The 27,457-nt window shown below is 38.7% G+C and overlaps 1 protein-coding gene across 2 annotated transcripts in view; it reads right to left on the reverse strand.

Annotated features, from left to right (window-relative positions):
- LOC126252813 (uncharacterized) overlaps nucleotides 1-27,457 on the reverse strand; it is a 253,837-nt gene that overhangs the window by 194,747 nt on the left and 31,633 nt on the right. For both annotated transcript variants that reach the window (XM_049953758.1, XM_049953765.1), the window contains exons 3-4: nucleotides 18,638-21,004; nucleotides 3,535-3,592 (exon numbers count right to left, since the gene is read on the reverse strand). In XM_049953758.1, the coding sequence (XP_049809715.1) occupies nucleotides 3,535-3,592; nucleotides 18,638-20,861 (2,282 nt within the window). In that variant the 5' untranslated portion in view covers nucleotides 20,862-21,004. The remainder of the gene's footprint in view (nucleotides 1-3,534; nucleotides 3,593-18,637; nucleotides 21,005-27,457) is intronic.

Here is a 27,457-nt window from a genome sequence, read left to right on the forward strand (position 1 = left end):
GGAACAGATATATAAAAATACTTGTTGAGGTGTGGACCATTTTACTAATGCCAAAAAGTACTCATTGGAATAAGCTGTCTTTCTGGTGATGGTCATTGCTATCTTATTGATGGTGAGTATTTCTACTTAGCACTATCACTGTCTTGCAGTTGTCACTAAGCAACTGTCACTCAGCCACTCCTTATATATCATTTGAGGTTGTGCTCACATCAAAAGAAGATTAGTTATTCTCTGGAATGTGAATAACATAACCACTAAAACAGTGTTCTGTTATTTCATGTGGGAAATCGTAAACATCGTATTCGACAGTCAATATGGTGTAGCGAACAGCATTAATCGACAGGTACCCTACATATCATGTACACTGAATGACATCCACAATGCTGCATTGCATCAAAAAAAAATTGAGCATGCTGTCACAGCAATTTGCAGACATAGGATCATTCACAATAAGGAGAAAGAACTGGAGCAGACCTTGCACAGCTCTCAAACTGGAAATGGAGGAGCAAGACCTGCAATGAATAGAGGATGACTCTGGAAAAGGTGTGGAAGCAACTGGATCTGCCGCTCTTACATCACCAGTTCTGCACAAGTATTTATTTTAACGATATCAATTACAATGTGAACAAATAGTCAGGCTTCAAGTCCACTATGTCAGACTGCAATTTTGTCAACAGATTCTAAGATGCAGCATAGGATGAGCAGGATTCACACACACTGAGATGATAAATATTGACAATAATCACATATGGGCAGATGTAAATCTTTGAGAAACCACAGAAGTAAGGCACCAGGTCACTTTGGACAGGAATTCCCGGAGATACAGTCACAGGACAAAACACCTTTCTAGATAAATTAACAAGTACTGTTTACTATAAATTATCTGCACTACTGGAGAACATTATCCTTGAAAAAAAGCCATAAATGTTTAAATGACAAGTGAATGCGCAAGACAAGTCCAGTAGCATGGCCTCCACATTCACTCCACCTCAATCGCTTAGATTTCTGCTATGGGGACCTTTAAAAGCATTACAGTGTTCCACATTCATCAACAACATGGACACATTACAAGACTGTGTGTCCAAGCATGTCACCAAATCTGAGGGCAGTCAAGTGTGCTCAGTGCTCACAAGACCTCATGATTCTTGAATGAAAAAGCCTGAAATATGTGTAAGAATGAGTGGTAACCACACTGCGTACCTCCTGTAGTGTCATCAGACAGAGGAAAGGAAAAAGATATGAAACACTCAGTGAGAAAAATGAAGCACACTTGTGAAGCCAAAAGTTGGTTGTTAAAACTGATTTTCAATACTGTGTTGTTAAAGAAAGGATATTTCTTTTCTGCACTAAATTTTACTGTAGCTGTGAACATCCGTGAAGTTCAAAAACATTATACTGGAAAGTTCCTGTGAAACTGTGAATGCCATCATAAGTTTCATTAAGCCTTGAAGAACATTACTTACCTATTGCATAAAATATACATTCTACAACAATCATACGATCATGGCACCGTTCCATCATTTTACCACCAGTAGACTGTAACTCCAATTGAACAGTTCAATGCATTACAAGTAATCCCCAGTAGGCACTGTTTATACTGCAACTGTCACTTATGTAATGGCCAACACATTTCTGATGTAAATTGAAGTGACTTAATAAACTGCCTGTAATACTGTTTCAACAATAACCTAATTTTCCTATAAAAACTTATCAAAACCATAAGAAGATCAATCCTCTTCTGTACCCTGTTATTAGGTATGTTCACTTCCAAAATACATTTATGATGTAAAATTACTGTGGTAGCAATTTTCAAACAAGTTGTGTGGTTTCCGTTTGATTATTTAAATAACTTCAATATGTCAGTAGTAGTTTTATTTAATGAAGAATTTTATGTTTTTTTCAGAATATTCAACACAACTGACATTGAAATACTTATGTAAATTTCTACAGATTTCCAGAACAGCCTCAAGAGTTGCTTCTGAAATGGAAAAGTTTTTTAAACTGTCACCTGATGTGAACTGTGCTAATTATTTTGTTTGAGAAGATCATTTTCTCGAAGAAGATTCTATGAATAAAACTAGGCATGGGCTAAACAGGGGTATGTTTCCAAAACATGTAGCAGGTGTTCCCTGTGAAATTGCTAATATCAGTAGTGAATCAGGTGAAACAGTTGTTAATAGCAAATTAGGCTTACCAAGCACTAGTGGTGCTATGGCAAGTGTTCATTATACAGCTGCTAATACAAGAAGTGAAACTGGTGTTAATGAACTACAAAGCTTCAGTTGTGCTGTGTCAAGTAGTTCTCATGCAGCTGTATGACAGATAAAAGAAAATTTTTATTGTGTGCTTGAGAAATAAAAAGTTAGTTTTGTTTTCACTTCGCTGTTTTTATCCACATTTCCTACTTTTGGTACTTAGTATTGATGTCATCTTTTTGTGTTGAAGCATTTACAATCTTAAGATGTAGGAACATTTTTTAAGAAACTAATGGTCAGTAGTACAACTTCCCTGGGTATTTACTCACAAATTACAGTCCTGAGCATAGTTGTAACAAATTTTAGAATTCTTCATTAATTAACACTGTGATATAAGATTTCTTAATTGAACCTCTTTAACTGCCGATTATTCTCTTAATAATAGTTTTCTCCCCCCTCCCCTCCCCCCTACCTGCAGCTTGTGAGGCATCAAAGTATGACATTATTCAGTAATATCTGTAGTCCCATTTAGCTACTACAATTTTTATTTAGCTTGTGTCAGTTATTTAGACTACAAGCTTGTTTCGAGTTCTGTCAGTTTCAAGTGTTGCGTCTAGTTCTTATGATGCACAAAACGTCCTGGAGCTTTTATACGTTGGTAGAAATCAATGTGTGTCAGTTTGCCAGACTACTTTTGATGTTTGCGTCCAATAGTAGCTGCTCAAGAAAACATCATAGGAGCAGCCGCTGTCAGATACAAACGTCAAAAATAGACTTGTAAACTGACACACTTATATTGATTTCTATCAGCATAAAAAACCTCCAGACCCAACACTTGAAACTGACAGTAAGTCAAATTATATAGAACGCCCACAAAACTGAGATAAGAAAATTAAAAGCAAAAAAAAAACCTACAACGTACATAAGCTAGGAGGGATGCAACCTGCAATGTTTATTCTTTTTTAGTTCATGATCATACCACTAGAGGCACTGCTATCGGTTTGTTTTTTCCCTCTTTTAACACGGAAGTTGCGCTTCTCTTTTCTTGTTTTTCTGTGGTGACGCCTACCTTTAAATATCTTGCTATGTGTTTCAATAATTTAATGTTTTATGACAGTCTACAACATCATTCATATCACGTGATTTTTAGCAAGCTTGGGTACATAACACAATAGCTACTGGTATTATAGGTGTTTTACTTAATGATTTATACTGTTCACTATTCTTTTTTACATATCTCAAGCCCAAAATAAACCAATACTCCAATAATTTTACACACAGAAATTTACCAGATGCCCTTGTATTCTAATTCTCACTTCACAGACATATCAAATCTTACCTTGTTGAAGTGTTATCATAATGGCCATTCCTCCTCATTTGGAACACATTTGACCCACCTGAAAATTATTGTTGCAAAAATGTGACTACAGCTGCTAATACAACGCGACTATTTCAGAATTAACTATAATCAGACTACTAACAAGATTTCCAAAATTAATTTACTTTAAAATAGAGGACGTACGTCATCCTTTCCTGGTGTGCAAATCATAGCATTACAGTTTTCTACCAAGGCCACTAGCTAACAAAAAAAAAAAAAAAAAAAAAAAAAAAAAGACATTTTAATACAAAGTACACTAAATTCGATGAAAAATGCCACTATATTATGAGAGGTACAAAAGCAACACAAAGCTGCAAATCTTCAATGGGCCAGACACACAAATACTGTACAGTAGATGGCTGGAAGGATGTAGTATGGTCTGATGAGTTGTGATTTTGCCCCTTCTCAAACAACACGAGGTGCTGAGTGCACCAACTGCCCATGTAACTCACATGTGTGGAGAATGTAATTCAATCTGGAGGTGATCCTTTCAAACTTTGGGGTTTTGTTTTCCATACCATGACTCGGGATCACCCATTCAGATTGTCACGAAAACGAACCACAATATTTGTTTCCATATTCTTGGTAAGGATATGGGAGATGTTAGTGAGGAGCAAGGAGAGCGTTTTCACCAGTGCATTAAAGTGGTGGAAAAATGCTACAAAGGCCGCTGGAACACCAACATGATGGGGGACTACTTTTGGTCACTTCACCGAGAAGTTCAACAAGCAACTCATCGTAGAAAAAGCTACACAAGAAGCTTCAAAGAAAAAAGAGAAAGAAAATACAAACCAATTCCAGCTGACAAGTGAAACCTCAATTAACACACATCATTGTTTTAAGTAGCTTACTGTAAATACAAACCATGCTTATGTTGTAACAAAGTGTTCCATTAATTTCCCCGTTTACCGTATAGCATAGGATTTTTATAATAAAGGCTAGATATGGATTCAGCTCATAAAAATCTATAAAGATCAGCTATCAAAGTAAAAAAAGTTTTTCAAAAACAGTTTTTCGTTGGCCTGTGTTACTGATATAACCACTCCAAGGCAAGTAACAATGAAGGGTCCAATAAATTAGGACAGATACATTCATGCACAGCCTTCAGAGCACAAGACATTCTGTCGCGCTGCCATTCTGTCTGTGTCAACGAATCAGACAGAATGACACTCTAATGAATTTCAGTGAAACCATGACAAGCTCTTTGATGATGGCCAGCATGTTATCTGCTTGCTGACTTCAACACTGAGGCAGCCAAACATGATGTATACAACAGCCATGATCTGGCACTGCTGCCTACTTGGTCAGTGCAGATGACAAGACTGGTGAGTGGCCAGCCCTCCACTACTGGGTCACTGCAGATGATCTGCAAGCCACCATTTATGCTTCGAATGGGCAAAGTGCTTCCCCACAGCCTCCTTGCTGATTCGCGAGAACTGCTGCAGTTTCAGTCAATCGTACAGTGGTGACTGGAGCCACTCCACACAACCACCATTTTTGTCCACAGGCAGCAGACTGCACCTTCAAGAGTGCTGAGGTGGTATCTGATCTGGGTAACTGCAGTACACCCGGCAGGCCATACCTGCCTTGCCTACTACTGTTGCAAGCACCGCACGCAGCCGAGTCTCTGACCTGCGGCAGTGACGTCATGTCGTGATGTCGAGACATCAGCATTACTCCACAGCACGTAAAACCACACCCCACCTCTGCCTGCAGCTTTGAAGATGCTTTAGCTTTGTAAACTTGTCTGACTGATAATTGTAATTACAGATAACACTGTATCATTGACATCTCGAGGTGTGCATTGAACCACTCACCCTCACACTTTGCTCGACCTCTTGATTACAACATGAATTGAGCCCCAGGTCACTACAAATGCATACACCAAAAATGACATATAAGAAGTGCTGAAATGAATTGATGACATCCTTAAGCATGCGAACAAAGGCAAAGGGTAAATGTACCAGAAAACAGATTAAACACCAAGCCAGACTGATGCCAGTAAAGAGGCATTCAGGACACAGAGAATAAGGGCTAAGTCTAGACAATATTGCATTGGAACCTGAAAATGGTCAGCTTAGACCAATACTGTGGTATATAACACCCATGAGCTGGAAAACACGAGAATATCATCATGAGGCAAAAAGACAGGGAAAAAAGCCATGATTACAGACAACTACAGTGATGGACATAAAATTGCTCCTAATTACAACACTTCATATGGTAATAGAAGACCTCTATTGCAGGAAATTATACCAGATTATGTAAAGATTATCTATATGTGAATGCTATTTCCAACATTCAGTGGTTCACGCAAGAAAGGCAACAATTTAATCAGACACATTGTATTCACTGATCCCTATGTTTGTAGCCATAAAAACAAAGTTCTAATTTCAAACAATAAATATAATTAAATGTAGAATAAATGACATAGGCCCACAGACAGGTGCTCCTTGTGAAAGTGAAACAGATTAAGTAAAAAGAACTACATGTTTCACATATGAATTAGTATGATATGTTCATTCCACTAATCTCAAGTGAAGGATGTGAAATGCATCGAAAAATTTAAATTACTATTTACATATTTTTGATATGAATATAATAGAGGGAGACATTCCACGTGGGAAAAAATATATCAACCAGCGCTTTCTCATTTAGTACGTCACAATATAGTTACATATTTTCATTTACATACTACTAAAATAATTGTTATAAATATAAAATGACAAATGCAAAGTCCATACAATCATTCCTAAGCTGCAGTATCAAAGTGAAAGTTCATAGTGTTAACTTCTACTGATTGTATTACCACACTTACGATGTGTGACAAATCAAGTGTTACATACAACTTACATGCTCTTGGACTCAAAATACTTGAACTTAGATTCAGAAATGATAATATCATAACTCACTATGAAATGAAAGTAAAATAAGCATGATACCCTTTCTTTTATCCAAATGTGGCATTGCCAATAAAAATTTGTGTAGACATTTCTGTACTGTGGAATACTCCTCCCAGTAGAATCTGTCACTCCCAGTAGAATCTGTCATCAACTAGTAATACCACGAGTTTATCTTTGTGCCCACATATTTTACATGTAAACTGTATATAAACTTCTTAGAGGTTCAGAAAAGCATACAGTGAGTCTTTCCAGTGTTTAATCAGAATGTATTCCTCACAAGAATCCACAAAAAATCCACTATCAGCTCTTTCTTAAAAATAGAAAGATTTTAATTTTGTTACCAACTACCATGTTGCTTATAAAAAAATATAAAAAAAAAAACTTAACATCTGAGAACATTATTGATAAGAAGACATTAAAAACATGAGAAACTCCAATGGATATTGGAAGGCACTGCATCGTAATTGCAATTACACTCAATAACAAAAGAAATAAATCAATACTATCTGCCAGTAACAAGCAGATCATAGTCTCCTATCAAGAAAACTTAAAAGAACAGCATACTTTTGTTTCATAACACAGCACATAAAACATTGATGTTTCAAAGAAGTAAAACCAAAGTGAATCTTCAAAGATAATAGCTATTATGAAATCAAAAATGCTTAAATGATACCTGACTTGAGAACATATCAAGGAACAACTGTCTTGGATGTCTTATATTTGAATGCGAGGTAAATAAAGGGAAATTTGATATGTAACACAATTAGGACAGCATCCAAACACTGTTGTGGAAAAAAACAACATTAAATTTTAAAATAATATTGGTACACCTTTGGGAAAGGACAAAAAGGGATAGAACAGAGCATTAGGTGCAGTCAGTGTGTATGCCTGGGAGGCCTCATTCCAAATACTGATGAGGTTGTTCTGATAGCCGTTAATGGATTGCATGCTGGGACGAACAATGCCTATTGTTTGGGTCCACAGTCATACTTGATCATTCTAGTGAATGGCAGACAAGGCAGAGAAGATGAGACTTGAAAAGACACATTTTAAGAGACTACTGGTCTCACACAGGTACGATTTTATCTATTTTAGGTTTATACATTGCAGCATCAATTGAAAATTTGTACCAAGGCTGGGAATTGAACCCAGGTCTCCCGATTACTAGGCAGGTGCATTAGCCACTAAGCCACATGGGCACAGATTACACTGGCACACCTCCCTCCTCGATACAAATTCTCACTGCTGCCCCAGTTCCTTTAAATTCCCCCTTACACATGAACACAATTGGCGAGGCTCTCCACGTTCTGTTTAGTAAGCAGGAGATCCGGGTTCGATTCCCCACCCTGGTACAAATTTTCACTTGTCAAAATTTCTGAAACTGTGTCATTTCATTTGTGAAGTACTTGCTCCTGGGTTTGAGGCTGGATCCCCCATTTATGAAAAATTCTGAGGTAACATTCCAGAACTTGGAGATCCCTGGCAATTCTGTTCATGTGTAAGGTGGCATTTAAAGTAGACTGGGGTGACAGAATTTGGGCTTAGGAGGGAGGCATGCCACAGTAATCCATGCAGTTGTGTGAACTGCTGTGCCAAGGTAGCTTACAAGGGAACCTCCCCATCGCACCCCCCTCAGATTTAGTTATAAATTGACGCTGTGGATAGGCCTTGAAAAACTGAACACAGATCAATAGAGAAAACAGGAAGAAGTTGTGTGGAACTATGAAAAAAATAAGGAAAATATACAAACTGAGTAGTCCATGTGTAACATATGCAACATCAAGGACAATGTGAGTTGAGGAGCACCGTGGTCCCGTGGTTAGAGTGAGCAAATGCGGAACGAGAGGTTCTTGGTTCGAGTCCTCCCTCGAGTGAAAATTTTACTTTCTTTATTTTCGCAAAGTTACGATCTGTCCGTTCATTCACTGACGTCTCTGTTCACTGTAATAAGTTAAGTGTCTCTGTTTTGCGACCGCACTGCAAAACCATGCGATTAGTAGACGAAAGGACGTGCCTCTCCAATAGGAACCGAAAACATTTGATCGCAAGGTCATAGGTCAACCGATTCCTCCACAAGAAAATATGTCTGATATATTCTATACGACACTGGTGACGGCATGTGCGCCACATGACGGGAATATGGGGTCGACCCACCTAACGTGCACACTTGGCGAATGGGTAAAAAGATTCTTCTACCTTGCCCGATTTAGGTTTTCTAGTGGATGTGATAATCACTCCCAAAAAAGTGATGAAAACATAAGAGTTTGTCACATAAACTGCAACAAATGAATGCAACAGTTTCACAGTCGCACAGTTTTCCCTGTGCTCTGTCAAAACATATGTTTTTTACGTTTTCAAATGTTTCCGTGTGTAGACCGTCAAATCCTGCATATGTCCAAGCAAATCTAAACATGTCCTGGAATTTTGGAGAGCGAAGTTGATTATGTGTGAGTGCCTGAACTTTAATAATTGTCTGAAAATAAAAAATTAAACTTTTCACTCGAGAGAAGATTTGAACCAAAGACCTCTCGTTCCGCAGCTGCTCACACTAACCACGGTGCTCGTCAGCTGACCTTCTCCTAGATGTTGCCTACCTTGCTCATGGACTACTCAGTTTGTATATTTTGCTTATTTTTTTCATAGTTCCACACAACTTCTTCCTGTTTTCTCAATTGATCTGTGTTCAGTTTTTCAAGGCCTATCCCTGTGCCAACTTATAACTAAATCTGAGGGAGGTGCGATGGGGAGGTTCCCTTGTTAGTAGCTAACGTACCTGCCTAGTAAGTAGGATACTCGGGTTCAACTCCCAGGCTTTGTAAAAATTTTCAACTGCTGCTTCAGTCTACATACATGAAAAGAGGAGACTTGGTCACAGAGTTCCAACAAAGTTCACAATTTGCAGCATTTAACAGAACTGGCCATGGCCCCTTGGTTCTGAGCGAGTTGAATGGAACTGTAGTGCCCCCCTAAATGGGTCATATGTGCACTACACATCAGTGGCTGTTACCTAGGTAGCTGACTGTGCCTATGGAGTGCATATGAGGGCTTTTTTTTAGACTAGGAGACTCTCCACCCAGTCCAGATGACAGCTGTAAGAGACCCACGAGTATCGGTGTAAAATTCAAAGAAATGCACCCACAGGAGAGAGTATTTAAGCCCTAGCGATTAACTGAAACGGCAACATGCTCCTAAAAAGCAATTGGCTCCCATAATACTAAATACAGAAAGCTGGTTAAATCTCGAAACGAGTAGCAGTACAGTTTTTGGGGTAATTTAAGTGTGTATCAACAGGATAGGCTAATGGGAAATGGAGTGGGTGTATTTGTCACAACAAACAAGAAACTCAAAGCCACCAAGACAGAGACTGAAACTGCATGTGAGACTGTCTGGCTGTCTGGGTAACACACAGTATCATGGGTGAGCAGAAACTTATAACTGGGTCCTTCTATTGACTGTCATAGTCAACCCCCACCCCCACAAAAAAAAAAAAAAAAAAAAAAAAAAAAAAAAAAAAAAAAAAAAAAAAAACCTTGAAAGAAAATCTCTGTTGCTAGAACATAAACCCCCTTTAATAATATCATCAGAGGAGGCATTAACTATACAATAATCAATTGGGAAAACTATGTTTTGTAAGAGGTGAGTGTGCCAGGATGTCATGTGGAACATTAGTGAATAACTTCTCTAAAGACTAACTAGAATAGATAATTCTGAAGCTGACTCCTCTAACGGTAACAAATAAACATGGTCTATTTGTGACAATGACCACAAAGATTAACACAGCACAAGGGGAGCTAAAATAAGTAGCAGGATTAACATCTTCAGAAAAGTAGATAAAGAGGCAGTAGCGTTACATCTCAATAAGGAACATGAAACACTTAACTCTTGGCAGAAGCACATAGAAGAATTGTGGCTGATGCATTGCAGAATAGTCAAGCAAGCACTTAATCCCCCATGAACCATGGACTTGCTGTTGGTGGGGAGGCTTGTGTACCTCAAAGACACAGACAGCCGTACCGTAGGTGCAACCACAACGGAGGGGTATCTGTTGAGAGGCCAGACAAACGTGTGGTTCCTGAAGACGGGCAGCAGCCTTTTCAGTAATTGCAGGGGCAACAGTTTGGATGATTGACTGATCTGGCCCTGTAACACTAACCAAAACGGCCTTGCTGTTGTGGTACTGAGAATGGCTGAAATCAAGGGGAAACTACAGCCATAATTTTTCCTGAGGGCATGCAGGTTTAATGTATGATTAAATGATGATGGCGTCCTCTTGGGTAAAATATTCTGGAGGTAAAATAGTCCCCCATTCAGATCTCCGGGCAGGGACTACTCAGGAGGACGTCATTAATAGGAGAAAGAAAACTGGTATTCTACAGATTGGAGCGTGGAATGTCAGATCCCTTAATCGGGCAGGTAGGTTAGAAAATTTAAAAAGGGAAATGGATAGGTTAAAGTTAGATATAGTGGGAATTAGTGAAGTTCGGTGGCAGGAGGAACAATACTTTTGGTCAGGTGAATACAGGGTTATAAATACAAAATCAAACAGGGGTAATGCAGGAGTAGGTTTAATAATGAATAAAAAAATAGGAGTGTGGGTAAGCTACTACAAACAGCATAGTGAACGCATTATTGTGGCCAAGATAGACACAAAGCCCATGCCTACCACAGTAATACAAGTTTATATGGCAACTAGCTCTGCAGATGACGAAGAAATTGATGAAATGTATGATGAGAGAAAAGAAATTATTCAGGTAGTGAAGGAAGATGAAAATTTATTAGTCATGGGTGACTGGAATTCAAGAGTAGGAAAAGGGAGAGAAGGAAACATAGTAGGTGAATATGGCTTGGGGCTAAGAAATGAAAGAGGAAGCCGTCTGGTAGAATTTCGCACACAGCATAACTTAATCATAGCTAACACTTGGTTTAAGAATCATGAAAGAAGGTTGTATACATGGAAGAAACCTGGAGATACTAGTAGATATCAGATAGATAATATAATGGTAAGACAGAGATTTAGGAACCAGGTTTTAAACTGTAAGACATTTCCAGGGGCAGATGTGGACTCTGACTACAATCTATTGGTTATGAACTGCAGATTAAAATTGAAGAAACTGCAAAAAGGTGGGAATTTAAGGAGATGGGACCTGGATAAACTGAAAGAACCAGAAGTTGTACAGAGTTTCAGGAAGAGCATAAGGGAACAACTGACAGGAATGAGGCAAAGAAATACAGTAGAAGAAGAATGGGTAGCTTTGAGGGATGAAATAGTGAAGGCAGCAGAGGATCAAATAGGTAAAAAGATGAGGGCTAGCAGAAAGCCTTGGGTAACAGAAGAAATATTGAATTTAATTGATGAAAGGAGAAAATATAAAAATGCAGTAAATGAAGCAGGCGAAAAGGAATACAAACGTCTGATAAAAGAGATCAACACGAAGTGCAAAATGGCTAAGCAGGGATGGCTAGAGGGCAAATGTAAGGATGTAGAGGCTTATCTCACTAGGGGTAAGATAGATACTGCCTACAGGAAAATTAAAGAGACCTTTGGAGAAAGAAGAACAACTTGCATGAATATCAAGAGCTTTGATGGAAACCCAGTTCTAAGCAAAGAAGGGAAAGCAGAAAGGTGGAAGGAGTATGTAGAGGGTCTATACAAGGGTGATTTACTTGAGGACAATATTATAGAAATGGAAGAGGATGTAGATGAAGATAAAATGGGAGATATGATATTGCGTGAAGAGTTTGACATAGCACTGAAAGACCTGAGTCGAAACAAGGCCCCCAGAGTAGACAACATTCCATTAGAACTACTGACAGCCTTGGGAGAGCCAGTCCTGACAAAACTCTACCATCTGGTGAGCAAGATGTATGAGACAGGCGAAATACCCTCAGACTTCAAGAACAATATAATAATTCCAATCCCAAAGAAATCAGGTGTTGAGAGATGTGAAAATTACCGAACTATGGGTTTAATAAGTCACCGCTGCAAAATACTAACACAAATTCTTTACAGACAAATGGAAAAACTGATAGAAGCTGACCTCGGGGAAGATCAGTTTGGATTCCGTAGAAATGTTGGAACACGTGAGGCAATACTGACCCTACGACTTATCTTAGAAGAAAGATTAAGAAAAGGCAAACCTACATTTCTAGCATTTGTAGACTTAGAGAAAGCTTTTGACAATGTTGACTGGAATACTCTCTTTCAAATTCAGAAGGTGGCAGGGTAAAATACAGAGAGCGAAAGGTTATTTACAATTTGTACAGAAACCAGATGGCAGTTATAAGAGTCGAGGGACACGAAAGGGAAGTAGTGGTTGGGAAGGGAGTGAGAAAGGGTTGTAGCCTCTCCCCGATGTTATTCAATCTGTATATTGAGCAAGCAATAAAGGAAACAAAAGAAAATTTCGGAGTAGGTATTAAAATCCATGGAGAAGAAATAAAAACCTCGAGGTTCGCCGATGACATTGTAATTCTGTCAGAGACAGCAAAGGACTTGGTAGAGCAGTTGAACGGAATGGACAGTGTCTTGAAAGGAAGATACAAGATGAACATCAACAAAAGCAAAACGAGGATAATGGAATGTAGTCTAATTAAGTTGGGTGATGCTGAGGGAATTAGATTAGAAAATGAGACACTTAAAGTAGTAAAGGAGTTTTGCTATTTGGGGAGCAAAATAACTGATGATGGTCAAAGTAGAGAGGATATAAAATGTAGACTGGCAATGGCAAGGAAAGCATTTCTGAAGAAGAGAAATTTGTTAACATCGAGTATAGATTTAAGTGTCAGGAGGTCGTTTCTGAAAGTATTTGTATGGAGTGTAGCCATGTATGGAAGGGAAACGTGGACGATAAATAGCTTAGACAAGAAGAGAATAGAAGCTTTCGAAATGTGGTGCTACAGAAGAATGCTGAAGATTAGATGGGTAGATCACATAACTAACGAGAAGGTATTGAATAGAATTGGGGAGAAGAGGAGCTTGTGGCACAACTTGACTAGAAGAAGGGATTGGTTGGTAGGACATGTTCTGAGACATGGAGGGATCACCAATTTAGTATTGGAGGGCAGCATGGAAGGTAAAAATCGTAGAGGGATACCAAGAGATGAATACACTAAGCAGATTCAGAAGGATGTAGGCTGCAGTAGGTACTGGGAGAAGAAGCAGCTTGCACAGGATAGAGTAGCATGGAGAGCTGCATCAAACCAGTCTCAGGACTGAAGACCACGACCACAACAACAACAACAACAACAACAACAGGGTAGTACAGTTATACAGTAAGTTTTCATTTTATTTCTATCATTATTTCATTTGTAATGTCCCATTGTTAGAATTGGATTTTCAGTGAATAGTCTGTACTCTCATATTTTTGTTTGATTATTGTAGCATGGAGTGCAATTCATATCCTGATTAACCCTTTTGACTGCTGTTGACAAGTTTATTCATGCTGCCTGCACCAGTTTTCTTCCTCTGAACGCTATAGACAATCTAAGATACACCCGTCTGCCGGCCCCAGGCGCTGATGATGAGTATAGATGCACTGCTACCTGAGTGCCGATGATGAGATAAGTTGCACACCAGACATCCTGCCCCATGTCTCAGTAGTATTTTTCAATTGTGGACACTAGTTTGACATTCGATTCTTTGTCTGTCGTGAGCCTAGGCTTCACACTATCACACTACAGTTCACTATTCATCGGAATTTACATCTGCGTGCTTCGCATCCTATACTTTACAAAACAAATGGCATGACGTCAGGGGCACATTGAGGGAGAAATCATGGAGATTCATACGAGGAGTGACAGTCAGAATGAACTACTTGATTTTGATGAAAGTGATAGCTCTCCTACAGAATAGGGAAGCTGTAGTCATAAACCGTCCTCATCAGCAGGGGTGACTACACAGTCTCATGTTTCAAGAAGATATCCTAGTTGTTCTGAGACTGAAGAATCAAAAAGTGATAGTGAAATGCCTATGAAGAAATCACATCTTGGAAAAAAATTTGACTGGAAAGAAAATGATTTTCGGCCAGTTAATCATGCATTTGATGATAAGCTATCGGGACATATGTGTCAAACAGGAAATGAGCCAAGTGTTCTGTCAGTTTTCATGTTATTCTTTACAGAAAAACTGATGAAATATATAGCTGATGAAATAAATCAGTTTTACTTATTCACCAACGAGGATACTCCAGAACCAGTGCATTCTTGCATATCACCGTGGAAAGATATTGGATATTAAGAAATGTATTGTTTCATAGCTGCTTGTCTTCTGATGCGTAGTGTGAAAAAACTGAAAATTAGCGAATACTAGACCAGAGATGATGTTCTAAATGCTCCAATTCTTAGTGAATTTTTATTTTTTGTTACTTATGACAACATTACATTTCAATGACAACTCTGCCAATACTGAAGGAGACAGATTACTCAAAATTAGGAACATTGTCAATAACGTCTGTACAGCTTTGTGTTCTGTATTTAATCCACATTAGAAATTCCGAATTCATGGAAGTTTGTTATCATTCAAAGGACTCTTATCTTTCAGACAATTCATTCCATCGAAATGGAGTAGATTCAGAATAAAAAAAAAATTGTGTTATTTGATTGTAAGACTGGCTGTGTCTTAGATTTCCTTGTTTATACAGGGACATCAACAGAAACAGAGTTCCACAATTTGGGGAAAAGTGGTGATGTAGTGGCTACACGTATAAAGTCCTACTTAGAATGGACATACCCTCTACCTCGATAATTGGTACTCAAGCCCACACTTATTTTCCTTGCTGCATAGTCATGGTTCAAACGCACGTTTTTTTTAATATAGTTCAATAATTGTCAGCTTGTACCATCGTGCCGAGGAAAAACAAACTGCTTGTGGAGGTGGACATAGTCCCCAAGGATATATGCATATTTGTGTTTATATGTTTATCCATTGTGCCTTCCAGAATGACAAGATCATGTGGGGAATGCCATGAAAACTTTCCTCCTGCCATTATACTTTCCTCGAGCCTGGACCCTTCTGAAGATTATTGCAGGGTGTTTACTTTCAGACATTTCACCCTGTACACACCAATGGCCATGTGTCTGATGGAACACAAAACATGATTAATTAATTAATTAATTAATTAATTAATGCCACATCATCGCCAATAATGGCAGTCATATCAAACATGTCATAATCTAAATCCGAATACCTGCAGTGATGTTTACATGTTGAATAAAGTGTGTGCACACCGTAGTTTTTAACAGTAGATGAAACTCTGCTATCGACATTTTACGATGTGTTAGTGACCTGTTTGGGACATGAGCATTTGTTATAAACTACGGTGTGCACACACTTTATTCAACATGTAAACATCACTACAGATATTTGAATTTAGGTTATGACATGTTTGATATGACTGCCATTATTGGCAATGATGTGGCGCAGATGAATAGAGAAATTCTGCATGACTCACTGAAGTGTCGGAACATTGATGCTGTCAATGACCTCCTGAATGGCTGTTTTCAGCTCAGCAATGGTTTTGGGGCTACTGCTGTACACTTTGTCTTTAATATAGCCCCACAAAAAGGAGTCGTATGTGTTCAGATCTGGAGAATACGGCTCCAATCAAGGCCCATGCCAGTGGCCTTTGTATATCCCAGAGCCAGAATGCAGTACCCAAAGTGCTCCTCCAGGCCATCAAATACTTTCATGCTACGAGATTCGGTAGTCACCATGCCAACAAGGAATATTGCACCAATTATTCCATGACTGGAAATTGCACACCATAGTCACCTGTTGAGGATGGAGAGACTTCTCAATCGTGAACTGTGTATTATCAGTCCCCCGAAGTGCCAATTTTTTTTTTATTTTTTTTTTTTATTAACAAACTCATCCAAATGAAAGAGGGCTTCGTCACTAACCCAAATGCGCATGCACATACCAATTCCCATTATGCCCCATGGCCAACCGTGCAGTTTGAATGTCCTAACACAAACTGTTCAGAATTCATGATGATTTTATTTAATATAGTTCAATAACTGTCACCCTGGATCTACCACCAGGACAACACATGTCAAACAGCTAGTAGTGTACAAGCATTGCTCAAAGAGCACCAGGATGTTTGCCATATTCCCCTGGCTACAAAACTCCCCACATTTAAAACCCAACTGAGAACCTGTGGAATAAACTCAATTGGGCTGTTTATGTCATGGATCTTCAATGAAGAAACCTAGCACACCTGGCAAAAACACTGGAGTTGGCTTGACTCCACACCTCTGTCAGTACCTTCCAGAACCTCATCAACTCCTTTGCTGTACATCTTGCAGCAGTCCGCACTGTGAGAGGTGGTTATTCAGGCTTTTGACCTGTGGTCACATTAGTGTATATCCCAAGTACAAATTATGTAAGTAGTTATTATCTGCCCCACATTATTACTGATACCTTTGTTGTCATCTTTCAACATAACCACTCATAAAATTTTGTTCTCTGTAATAGGTGGCTTATGAAAATGGGCAAAGCCAGAAACTACATTGCCAATAAATAAATCAATAGTACCTTTGGTGCAAACAATTAAAAATGTCTTTTCTTCAATATCCGAGAGCTGCAGGAAGCAAAATACGGAAAACCATTAGAAACAGTAGTAGGTCACATGGCCAAGTATGGTTAAGGGAATCAGCAGCAATCCTGCTGATGCTACCTGCCATTTGAATGTATCAGCAGTCGCTTGTAATGCCTTGTGGTAATGAAATACAGGCACATAGTCAAATGTTCCTTACTGCTTCTGACTATAACCAAAACTTCCCAACATGTGTGTGTGGTGTTTCAATGAAATTTTCCTTTATTTATCAAGTTTTCTTGAAACTAGCCTCCCAGATTCTTTTGTTTGATTTAATGTTAAGGTTTCTCAATAGCTGCTGAAACAACTAAGAATATTTAACCAAACACAGACGATCAGAGTTCAAGAGATTCTATGGAATCAAAGGTCTTCCCAGGCAAATCTTTTCAAATCTGTGAAAGCCAAAGAAATTTGGGAGTGATTTCTGCCCCAGATTGAAAGAATTAACTTACATGACCAGCCTATAGCTCACCTTGAGACTGAACAAAACCAAATTTGAGTTACATCCATTCACAATCAATGAAATATGTATGGAATTTATTGTATTTAAGAGCTGATGCCTTTAACTAAATCTTAAAATGCCCTCAATTTGCTATCACTCATCCTATGTGCCTTTTTTATGTGAAGAATATCAACCAAACGACTTCCATTTTTCTTGCTGGCCTGTTACAGAAACTTACATTTCCATTACCAGCATATATATATATATATATATATATATATATATATATATATATATATATATATATATATATATATATATATATATATATATATATATATATATATATATAATAAAAGGTAAAGACTATAGACTATACTTTTTACGGTAATTTTCTTTCTATTGCAAAATAAGGATATGAATTTCACATTATGCCAAGTCCTGAAATAAATTGTACCACTGACACATCAAGATGTTACATTCCAGATTTTGAACTAATCATGGTTAAAATATTCAAACTGAAATTTAAATGTGATGAGTTAAAAATTTTAACTGTATCAGGATTTACCGCCAATGAAACCTATTTTACGACTTGCTATAGTATGAGAGTTAAAATATTCAAATACTTTGAATATTCTAGGGTTTGAAATAATATATTTGTAAGCTTATTTTATGATATAAGGAAAATGTTGAATAAAAAAACAATGTGAGTGTATCTTTTACTTTACATTACTGGCATAACTTTGGTTATCATTGTGCAGTGCTGGTAATGGAAATATAAGTTCCAAAGCAAGTCTGCGAATAAAGTTCAAAGAAAAAATGCAGCTGTTATGTGGATATTTTTCCAGTGTAAAATGGATCCCACAGCTCAGACCAAACCCAAGTATCCAGTATGTGAAAATGCATCAAGATATGTGTCACTTAAAAGAATATCATAAAAACACCAACATCACTCCCATGATCGAGAGTGGAAACAAAGCACCATCCAAAATTAGGAACAATACGTCAACCTGAATGACTAGTTATTAACTGTAACATCCAGTATTCACATAGTACATGCCCTGTCAACAAAAGAAAATAGAAATGTACTTCATGCAGTAAAATATTTGATTGATTTTAATTCTTACCATCAGTCCATGATCCTGATTTGCCTTTGATGTGAGTGTTAGAGGATTCCCTGGAAAATTCAACTTTCTTCTTCATGAATTTCCCAGAATATGTATGACCACTGAAATCCATCCTCCTGTTAGGCATTTCCCTCACTCTTCTGTTTGTAATAGTGTCTGTATCACCATTTGAGTTCCTTCCACTATTAACAGCCTGGTCCATTTGTTTCACAACACCAGCATCAACTTGCTCACCACATTTTGTCATATTGTGGAAGCCCTGATGTTCATTGGGAACAATCTTATCTCCCACATTGTTCATTGAGGGGGCGGCAATACCAAATGGTTGCTGCAACTTACTTCTGTTATCTTCTGTGTAACATTCTGTTTGATTCTTGTTATTTTTTTCATCAATTTCAAGTATGTTGGTGAAATGTCTTGAAGTAACTCGCATTGAACCATGAGAGGGTGGCTGGTATGGTCTATCCAGTATTTGACACAACACCTCATTTTCTTTATTGCTGGACTGCACTGTCAGTCTGCCTTCACTGCTTACCGGTAGGGTTACGTTGGTTCTGTTACTTGCATCTGATATATTTGTAGGGTTCTTGCTGGGTAAATGGTTCAACGATTCACTCATACTTATTAAAGTAGTATGACTAGCTAGGGTATTTGCACTTGCAATACTGTTTCTCTCATCAGCTGAAACATTCTGTGTTGGTGGGTGGTTTGCATTCTCTGAATGCTGCATCATTAAGTTTTGAACACCATATTGTGAGTCTGGCACTGAGCCAATATTATCCCTAAGCATAGAAGCACACACTGATGATTCTTCTGTGGCATATTGTTTAGGAACTTCGTTTCCTTTTACACATATATTTCTACTTGTAACATGTCCTCTCTGATCAGCTGAATTAGTTAGCAGTGTCTCGTGATCTGCACTGCTTGATGGTTGCATCATTATGTTTCGAACACCATATCCTAAGTCAGGTACTGAACAAATATTATCACCTACAACGGATAATTTTTTAGATACTGCCATTGTCTCTACTTCTCCTTTCTCAAGAGATTTTTTGCCTTCTGTGCATACATCATGTGCAGCAGGTAGCATTTCATCATTCACCTCTTTCCATCTGCCATTGGAATTTACAGTTCCATTATAACTTTGAGATTCAGGTACTGAAACTGTACTGCGATTTCTATCATCAGACTGCTTTCTGCTATCAGAAAATATGGAAGACGGTCTATCACAACTGTATGACACAGGCACTGAAGAGTGATAAGAAGGTCTACCAAGTTTTAATTTTTGCTCTATTTCAGACTGTTTTTTCTCCATTTCCAAAAGTAGTTTATCAACATCAGACAATGTTAACCTTTTTGTATCATAAACAATAGAATTCACATCAGGATGGAATAATGAAGCAGGCTTGTTCATACTGTCAAATTCTATAAAGCTGCTACCCTTTTTATTACTGTTTATATTGTTCTTTTCCAGTTTACTTTTAAGGTCATTGTTTGCCATGAGATCAGATGTAATCTCATGTTCTCGTGAAACTGCTCTTTTACTTTCAAGGAATTCATCAATTTCACTCAAGAAACTCAAGTCTTGATAAGACATTGTTCTTTGGTCATCTGGTTCTGAGAATAGAGGGTAACTATCACTGCTGTCAGATAACACAGTCCGAGCTGAATCATTTTTTGATAAATTGTCTGCAAGTGATGTGCTACTCTTTATTCTGTCGTCAGGAATTCTATTTCCTGCGCATGAACGAATATTCTCTCGTTCATGAATTGCATTAGTGTAAGAGTGTCCTAAAATATCAGGTATTAGCTGAAGCCTCTGGTGATGGGTGCTTGGAGTAGTAGGGAGAGACTGGGGCTTCTGCTTCCAAGATGTACGCAGTGCACTTCTGTTACAATCTAAACTGGTTCCAAATCTATAGCCTGTTGATGTCATTGAATAGAAACTAAGAGCCACATCACCGTGCTTTATATCTGCAGAGTCGACGGCCACTGAGCAGTCAAGACTTCTGCCATTTGAAACTAGATTTTCCTTACTTTCAATTGTACACACTCTGGACTCAAGCTGATTAACATGATTAACCAGGTCTTGCACAATGTGACGACTGATGTCAGAGTCTCTTCTGATAACCGAAAATTCCGAGTCCTCAGAATCAGACGAGCGCACATTAAAAAAATCTGGAGGAATAATCAAAAGGAGATCAGTATCATCAGTGTCACTCATATCTTTTGCTGTGGATGCCTCCAATCATATTCCATGAAAAACAAAAACATTGCATTCTTCTCACTGATTAAGTTGAGAACTATTAAGCTGTAGTTTGTATTCCTCCCAATTATGTTTATAACCATGCCATACAAGAAGCACACCTGAAAAATAATTATATTCTGTAATTAGCAATGTTACCAAACTAAACACAAGCAATAAAAGTGTTATAGTATTGTCATATCGTGTATGGAATGCGAATGGTCATCAGTCACCTCTAAGATAAAAGACATACTGGCTGACAGGTACATAATACCTAGTGATGTCTAATAATATTTTGAAATTCTTGTACTTTTTCACAGCAGGTTGTCCAAACATACAGGAAATTCTAAGTCCACTTTACTAGTGATGAGCGTGCTGATACGGGAATCAGAAGATGGAAAGAACACAGAAGCCAAGGGAAGAAAGTTGGTCAAATAGTGTGCATATTCAAGACAGGAGCAGGGCACAGTAACAGAGATTAATGGACTTTCCTTCAGGTAACTGATGGTGGCAGGGTGGAGGGACAGGGGAGTAACAGGGAAAAGGAAATAACTGAAAGGAGAAGGAAGGAGGGCAGAGAGAAAGGAAGAAACAGAAATGAAGTGACGGGCAATCAAACCTAAAGAGAAGAAACAAACAACATAAGATAGCATTAAGCAAATATCAATGCACACTTCCAGTTCTTATAACATGTAACTATTGATATTGAAATTTCTATGCAGAAAGGTAAAAAATGAGAAAACATATACAACAATAAGTGTACTTGTGACTTAGCATATATGCAATGCACATTGTAATAAAATGGTATCAATCTCTCAAAAGTGATATAAATTTAAAAACCACTAACTAGTAATCAAAATAGCACTTAGCAGAAAGAAACAGGGGAAAAGATTATACCTCTGATCCTTACAACAAGGCGAAAGACAAGTAAAAAACCTAAAACCTAAAACCCTCTTTCTGGATCAGATTCACAGATGATGTATTCGTGATCTGGACTCATTGCAGGGACAACTTTTGCTCTTTCCTCCAAAACAACAACATCTACTCCCAAATCTGCTTCATCTGGTTCTTGTAGACTCAAGTAGCTTCCTTCCTAGAAATCTTATGTCCATCTCTCAAATGGCTCCACAAATACATCTGTCCATGCCAATTGCATCAACTATAAACAGTACCTTCAACTTTTACACTTGTCATCATTCCTTGTGAAAAACTCTCTTCCTTAGTGTTGCCATTTCTGCAGTGAAAAGCAGTTGTCGAGCAGAGCTTTTATTAACAGACAGTATCATATCCCAGTGTGTACACACAGACAAGGAAAAAAAATTCCCAGATTTTATAGTTCAAAATACACTTTTTCCGCCCGCATCTCGTGGTCGTGCGGTAGCGTTCTCGCTTCCCACGCCCGGGTTCCCGGGTTCGATTCCCGGCTGGGTCAGGGATTTTCTCTGCCTCGTGATGGCTGGGTGTTGTGTGCTGTCCTTAGGTTAGTTAGGTTTAAGTAGTTCTAAGTTCTAGGGGACTGGTGACCATAGATGTTAAGTCCCATAGTGCTCAGAGCCATTTGAACCATTTTGAACACTTTTTCCTGGGTGGAAAAAAAAACTTTTTCCAGGGTGAAAAAAAAAAAAAAAAAGGAAAAGAAAAAGAAAAAACTTTTTCCGTGTTAAGTGACAGTATACTTTCCCTAAGAGCTGTGAATATTATCAATTTTGAATGGTAAAGATTTTATACACAGGCGTAGAACTTCCTGGCACTTTAGGAAACTATGTATGGCAAAAGGTAATGTGTTTGCGAAAGACCTTTGATGTGCAGCAACAGACACACTGCATATTTTCTTATTACAAAAGTGTAAATACGAATTCCACCAAATACAGCACATTAGTTTCGGGAGCACTGAAGTTGCGATGGCAATGCGCTTTTGTCAGCTAATCGTAGCGCATGTCGTGATCTCATCAGCCAATGACAGCAGATATCACAGGAAGTAGCACAAACACAGAAAAGGGAAAAGTTAGTGATTTAAATTAAGAAACACAATATTATAGCTACAAGCAAAGCTAAGCTTTCGTATGTCATATTGATCCTTTTTTGCATATGTTACCCCGTAAGATGTATCACACACAAATGAGCTAGTGAAATTTTGAATAATGACAAATTGCTGGTTTTCTGAGACTGAAATTTTTCTATGTGGCTTGTCCTCAAAATGTTAAGTTCTGAAAGACTGAAATGCTCCATGAGTTAAGAAATTCATTGCACATTATCGTACATTACATAATTTGGCTTGTGTAAAAGGAAATTTGCTCTGAAAGTAACACTTCTCGAAGCACCATTCGCAATATTTTCCCGTGACCTGTTAGAATTAGGTTCATCTGAACAGTTGCCAGAGAGCGCCATAAAACAGGCAGTAAGGTACTCCACACCATGCCACTGTCTTTGTGTGCAATTGCAGACGCACAGGAATAAAAGGGCATGCACAAAATGTTATGGAAAAAACGCATGTGTAAATAAAATAAATGTGCATGCGGAATGCTGTGGCTGGTAGATGTGCAGACGGTACGGCATGGGTGGTGAGAGCTTGGTGTTGGAGGTTGCGGGCAGGCGCTATAGGGGAAATGTCGAGTGCTGGAGGTGAAGTTCCGTTCTAAACTGAAGCCTACACTCACATTTTTTGTAAATATTATGTGGGACCCCTTCATGCCCACTGAAAAAGATCAGTCACCTATTCTTTGGTTAGTATCTGAAAAGAGTTCCACAGAAAATGCAGTCATTTATTTTCACCTGGTTTGTAAATAATTTGTAACTTTCAGAGGAATGTCACAAACTTACAAATTTCTCCTGTTACCATGTTAAAATCTGCTACTTTTGCCACAACTCAGAGGAGATTATACAGTTTCACCTCATTAACATGTTGTGCAGATGCAACTACAAGACAATTCTGAAACAGTGGTTTATTAAGTGAGGAACTGAGGAAAAGTAAGGTCAGCATTTTATTAAAAATCACATACTCGGTACAAAATAAAGGTGTAATGACTTCACTTATGTTTCCCCAAAACCCGTAGCATTTCTCGGTTATTGATGGTCCTTAAAAATTATACTCTTTCATGGTAAAAGTCTGTAGTTAGTGGAATAACACGGCAGATAATTTAGCTTTACATAATAACCTACTGTGAAATACGCTCCTCTTTGTGAGCTATCAGTTGCCAAAATCTCGTTTCAATATCTCAAACTGTATTTGAAATGTGAGGAATGTTGTGGATATTTCACTCTGGCTTTATCACTGGCACGATGCAATCGTAAATGAGTGCACTATGTTAGATCAATTTTCCTGAGATTGGTGACATATAAGTCTAAAGAAGAATTCAATATGTTAGCTAAATTTCAAACGCAGCAACATATTATGTAATATGCACCAAATGCAAAATCATACCAACCCCTACTTTTCATTACAAACTTTTTCAAATTTTGCGCAGTGTCTTACATCCGCATAAATATCACAATAAATATGACCATTAATGAAATGATGGCACATCATAATGAACCTGCCATAAAGCTACAAGTAAAACACAAATGAAATTTTTTTACCAAACAGTCTCTTTAACATCATTGAGAAAGATATCAGGACAGGCGCGTCAAATGTGTCATCACCGGCCCACCGAAAAGTGGCAAACGCTTTCCGGTCTCCCCTTCTGAACAAATGAACTCGCTCGGCGCTTTGACGAAAACTGATCATTGCGCATTGGCCACCGTTTCATGCATGACTTATATGCATGGCCGTTCTCGTGTCCACATGCCTCATTGTGCAAACAGTCTGCTATGGATCCCCTGCTTTGTGAGCTCTTGCTGCTTTTATTGTAATGAAAAGGCAAGAAAAAAGCAAATGCAAATGTGACTGTAGATAAAAGAGTATCTAAATAAGAGTTGTTTTGAATTTCTGTCATGTGCATCTTGGATTTTCTTTAGGAACTTACGTTTGACATTTCTGAACTCACACTCATGGCAAACTAAACACATTATTGTGAATTTACATAATTCTATAGTGGAATAAACATAATACTTCTATGAATATTCTATTAGTTTCACATGCTTAGGTTTTTTCCTTGTTCAAGTTTTTTATTTGATCATGAGTGGAAACTGTGGGAGTTGCTGTAAGATAGAGAGTAGTGGGATGTACTGTGGAACCTGTAGCAAATGGTTTCATTGGCAGCAGGGAAGGGGAATGTAGTGAAGGGAATTTGGGGGAGGTCACTGAGGCGCTCTACTGGAACTGCAAAATATGCAGCAAGAACAGGTTGGCAGACAAGCAGGAAAGAAAGATCTGTGCCCTTCTGGCAAAACTGTATGAAGCTAGGACAGAACTAATGAGGATGAAGGAAGACAGTGGTTGGAACTGGCAATTGGTAGGAGGGCTGGGAAGAGAAGGACATGGTCTGACAGTCTTGTTGTGCCTACCAGTAACAGGTTCCAGCTGCCAGAGTTGAGAGGAGGGGAGCTTCAAGATAATGTAGGAGCCAGAAATGCGTAGCAAACTCTGACAGCAAGTAGGTAGGCAAGGTGAGCTGGCATAAGCTGTCGCCTGCACATCGTTCGGCAAAGATGAAGCACAAAGATCAATCACTAGGTGCTGCATCAAGTGCGCCTATCACAAGAGTGGCCAGACATACACTCACAAGCAACATGCCGCCAATGCCCTCTCGACAGCACTTATTTAGGCTGCTGCCACTGACCAGAGGGCCTCACTCACTCACCCAGTTTGGCACCTGTCAGTTTACTTGCAGAGGGGACTTAGTTCATCAGAGGCTACAACAGTACATAGCGACCAGATTAGTAATTATAGCGGGACTAGTTCACCTCCATCAGAATTGTACTTTACATCAGTCTGCAAGAGGACTATTACTGATGAGCTTGTATTGCAACACATGGACTCTATTCAAGTTAAGTAAAGTCTCCAGTTCATATAAATAAAGAACCGTATCAATCCATGTGTGCATTTGTGTTGTAGACAGAGGATACTGGCCACCCATAACAACATCTGCTTCCTTGCAGTACAAGACTCTACAGTGGCAAATGAGGGTAATTCAGTAGTGATCAAAGATAATCAACTAGGCCGAAAATGTTGCTTGCTTCTCTTGTGTTTTAGCTTGCAGGGATGATTGTGTTCCAAGTGTTTCTATTTGCTAATTTGTTGTTGTGCACTTGCATGCATTCCAGGGGGGAAGCTGCACAACTAACCAAATCTCTCTTTTCAGAGGCTTTGCTTGTTTTTGATATAACATATTTGTGTAAACCATGAATTCCTTGCCACCTACACCCCCTGCCCCCACATCTCAGCCACAGAAGGCCAATATGATGGATCTAACACAAGCTTTACATTTCAGAACCAACAAATCACTACTTTACTGACAACAGTACAACAACTACTGGCTGCACAAGCTGTGTCAGCCGCACAACCACAACCAACCAGTCAATCGAGTGTCGCCGACCAGTATACCAAGGTCCCAGCAATTTAAGGAAACAGAGGAGAAATGGAGTGAATACCTGACTCGATTCAAAGCACATTGTCAAATTCATTGTGTTCAAGGTACTATAAGTTACAATACTTCCTTTTGATTTCCGGGTCCCCAGGCTCAGGTAAATATAAAAACTATTCCCAACTGCATCCCCCAACGTCTCAGCCATGACAAAGTAATCCCTGTATTAACTCAGGACTATGACCAGGAAGTCCAAGCAGCTGCAGCTAGATATCAGTTCTTTCGCCTGCAGAAAAATCCGGAATAGATGTAGCACCAGTGGTACACAGAATTAATGGGCATGACTAGGAAGTGTAGTTGTGGCAACTTTTACAGTGATCTCATACAGGATGCAATAACATTCAGTGCCCCAGATAGTAGAATACGGGGACAAATCTTAAAGTACTCTGATCCATCACTTCCCTAAGTACTGCAAATCTTAGGGTAATATGATTCAGGTGCCACAGCGCCCGACAAGTTTGATAGGGCCCGAATTGTCGAGTTAAGTTGCCCCTTACGCGACCGCCCCAAGTAGCTACAACAACGAGCATGTACACTGCTGCGTGGACAGCCATATAGTCATGTAAACAGGCCTGTGAATTTAGTGAAGTATTGCCCTAGATGTTTTGCTCGCCATAAAAGACAGTACTGTCCATCACGCATCGCAATGTGTTACCCGTGTGGAAAAAAAGAGGTCATGTCTAAGCAGTTTGTTTGCAACGGCACAAAAATGCCAATTTTGCCCACTCACAGAAAAATCAGGCTCATGCACATGCAGTGGATGCTTGTTTTCAAAACCTACAACAGTCTCTCACAAAAGTAAGATTGAAGTTTTGCCTTCTCCTTGCCCTAGTGTTGTGCAATGATATGTTCTAACAAACTATTTGTCTCATTACAAATTGCTGGTGATCGTGTGAACTTTCAGTTAGACACAGGTGGCGCAGTCACTTTGCTTAATCATGCCACGTACAAACAGTTAGGCTCCCCATGCCTTTCTAAATCTAGCAAGCACCTTACTGCTTACAACAAACAGGAAATTCAAGTGCTTGGACAGTGTAGGTTGCCTGGCACTTA

This window comes from Schistocerca nitens, chromosome 1 (assembly GCF_023898315.1).
Source record: "Schistocerca nitens isolate TAMUIC-IGC-003100 chromosome 1, iqSchNite1.1, whole genome shotgun sequence".
Classification (NCBI taxonomy): domain Eukaryota; kingdom Metazoa; phylum Arthropoda; class Insecta; order Orthoptera; family Acrididae; genus Schistocerca; species Schistocerca nitens.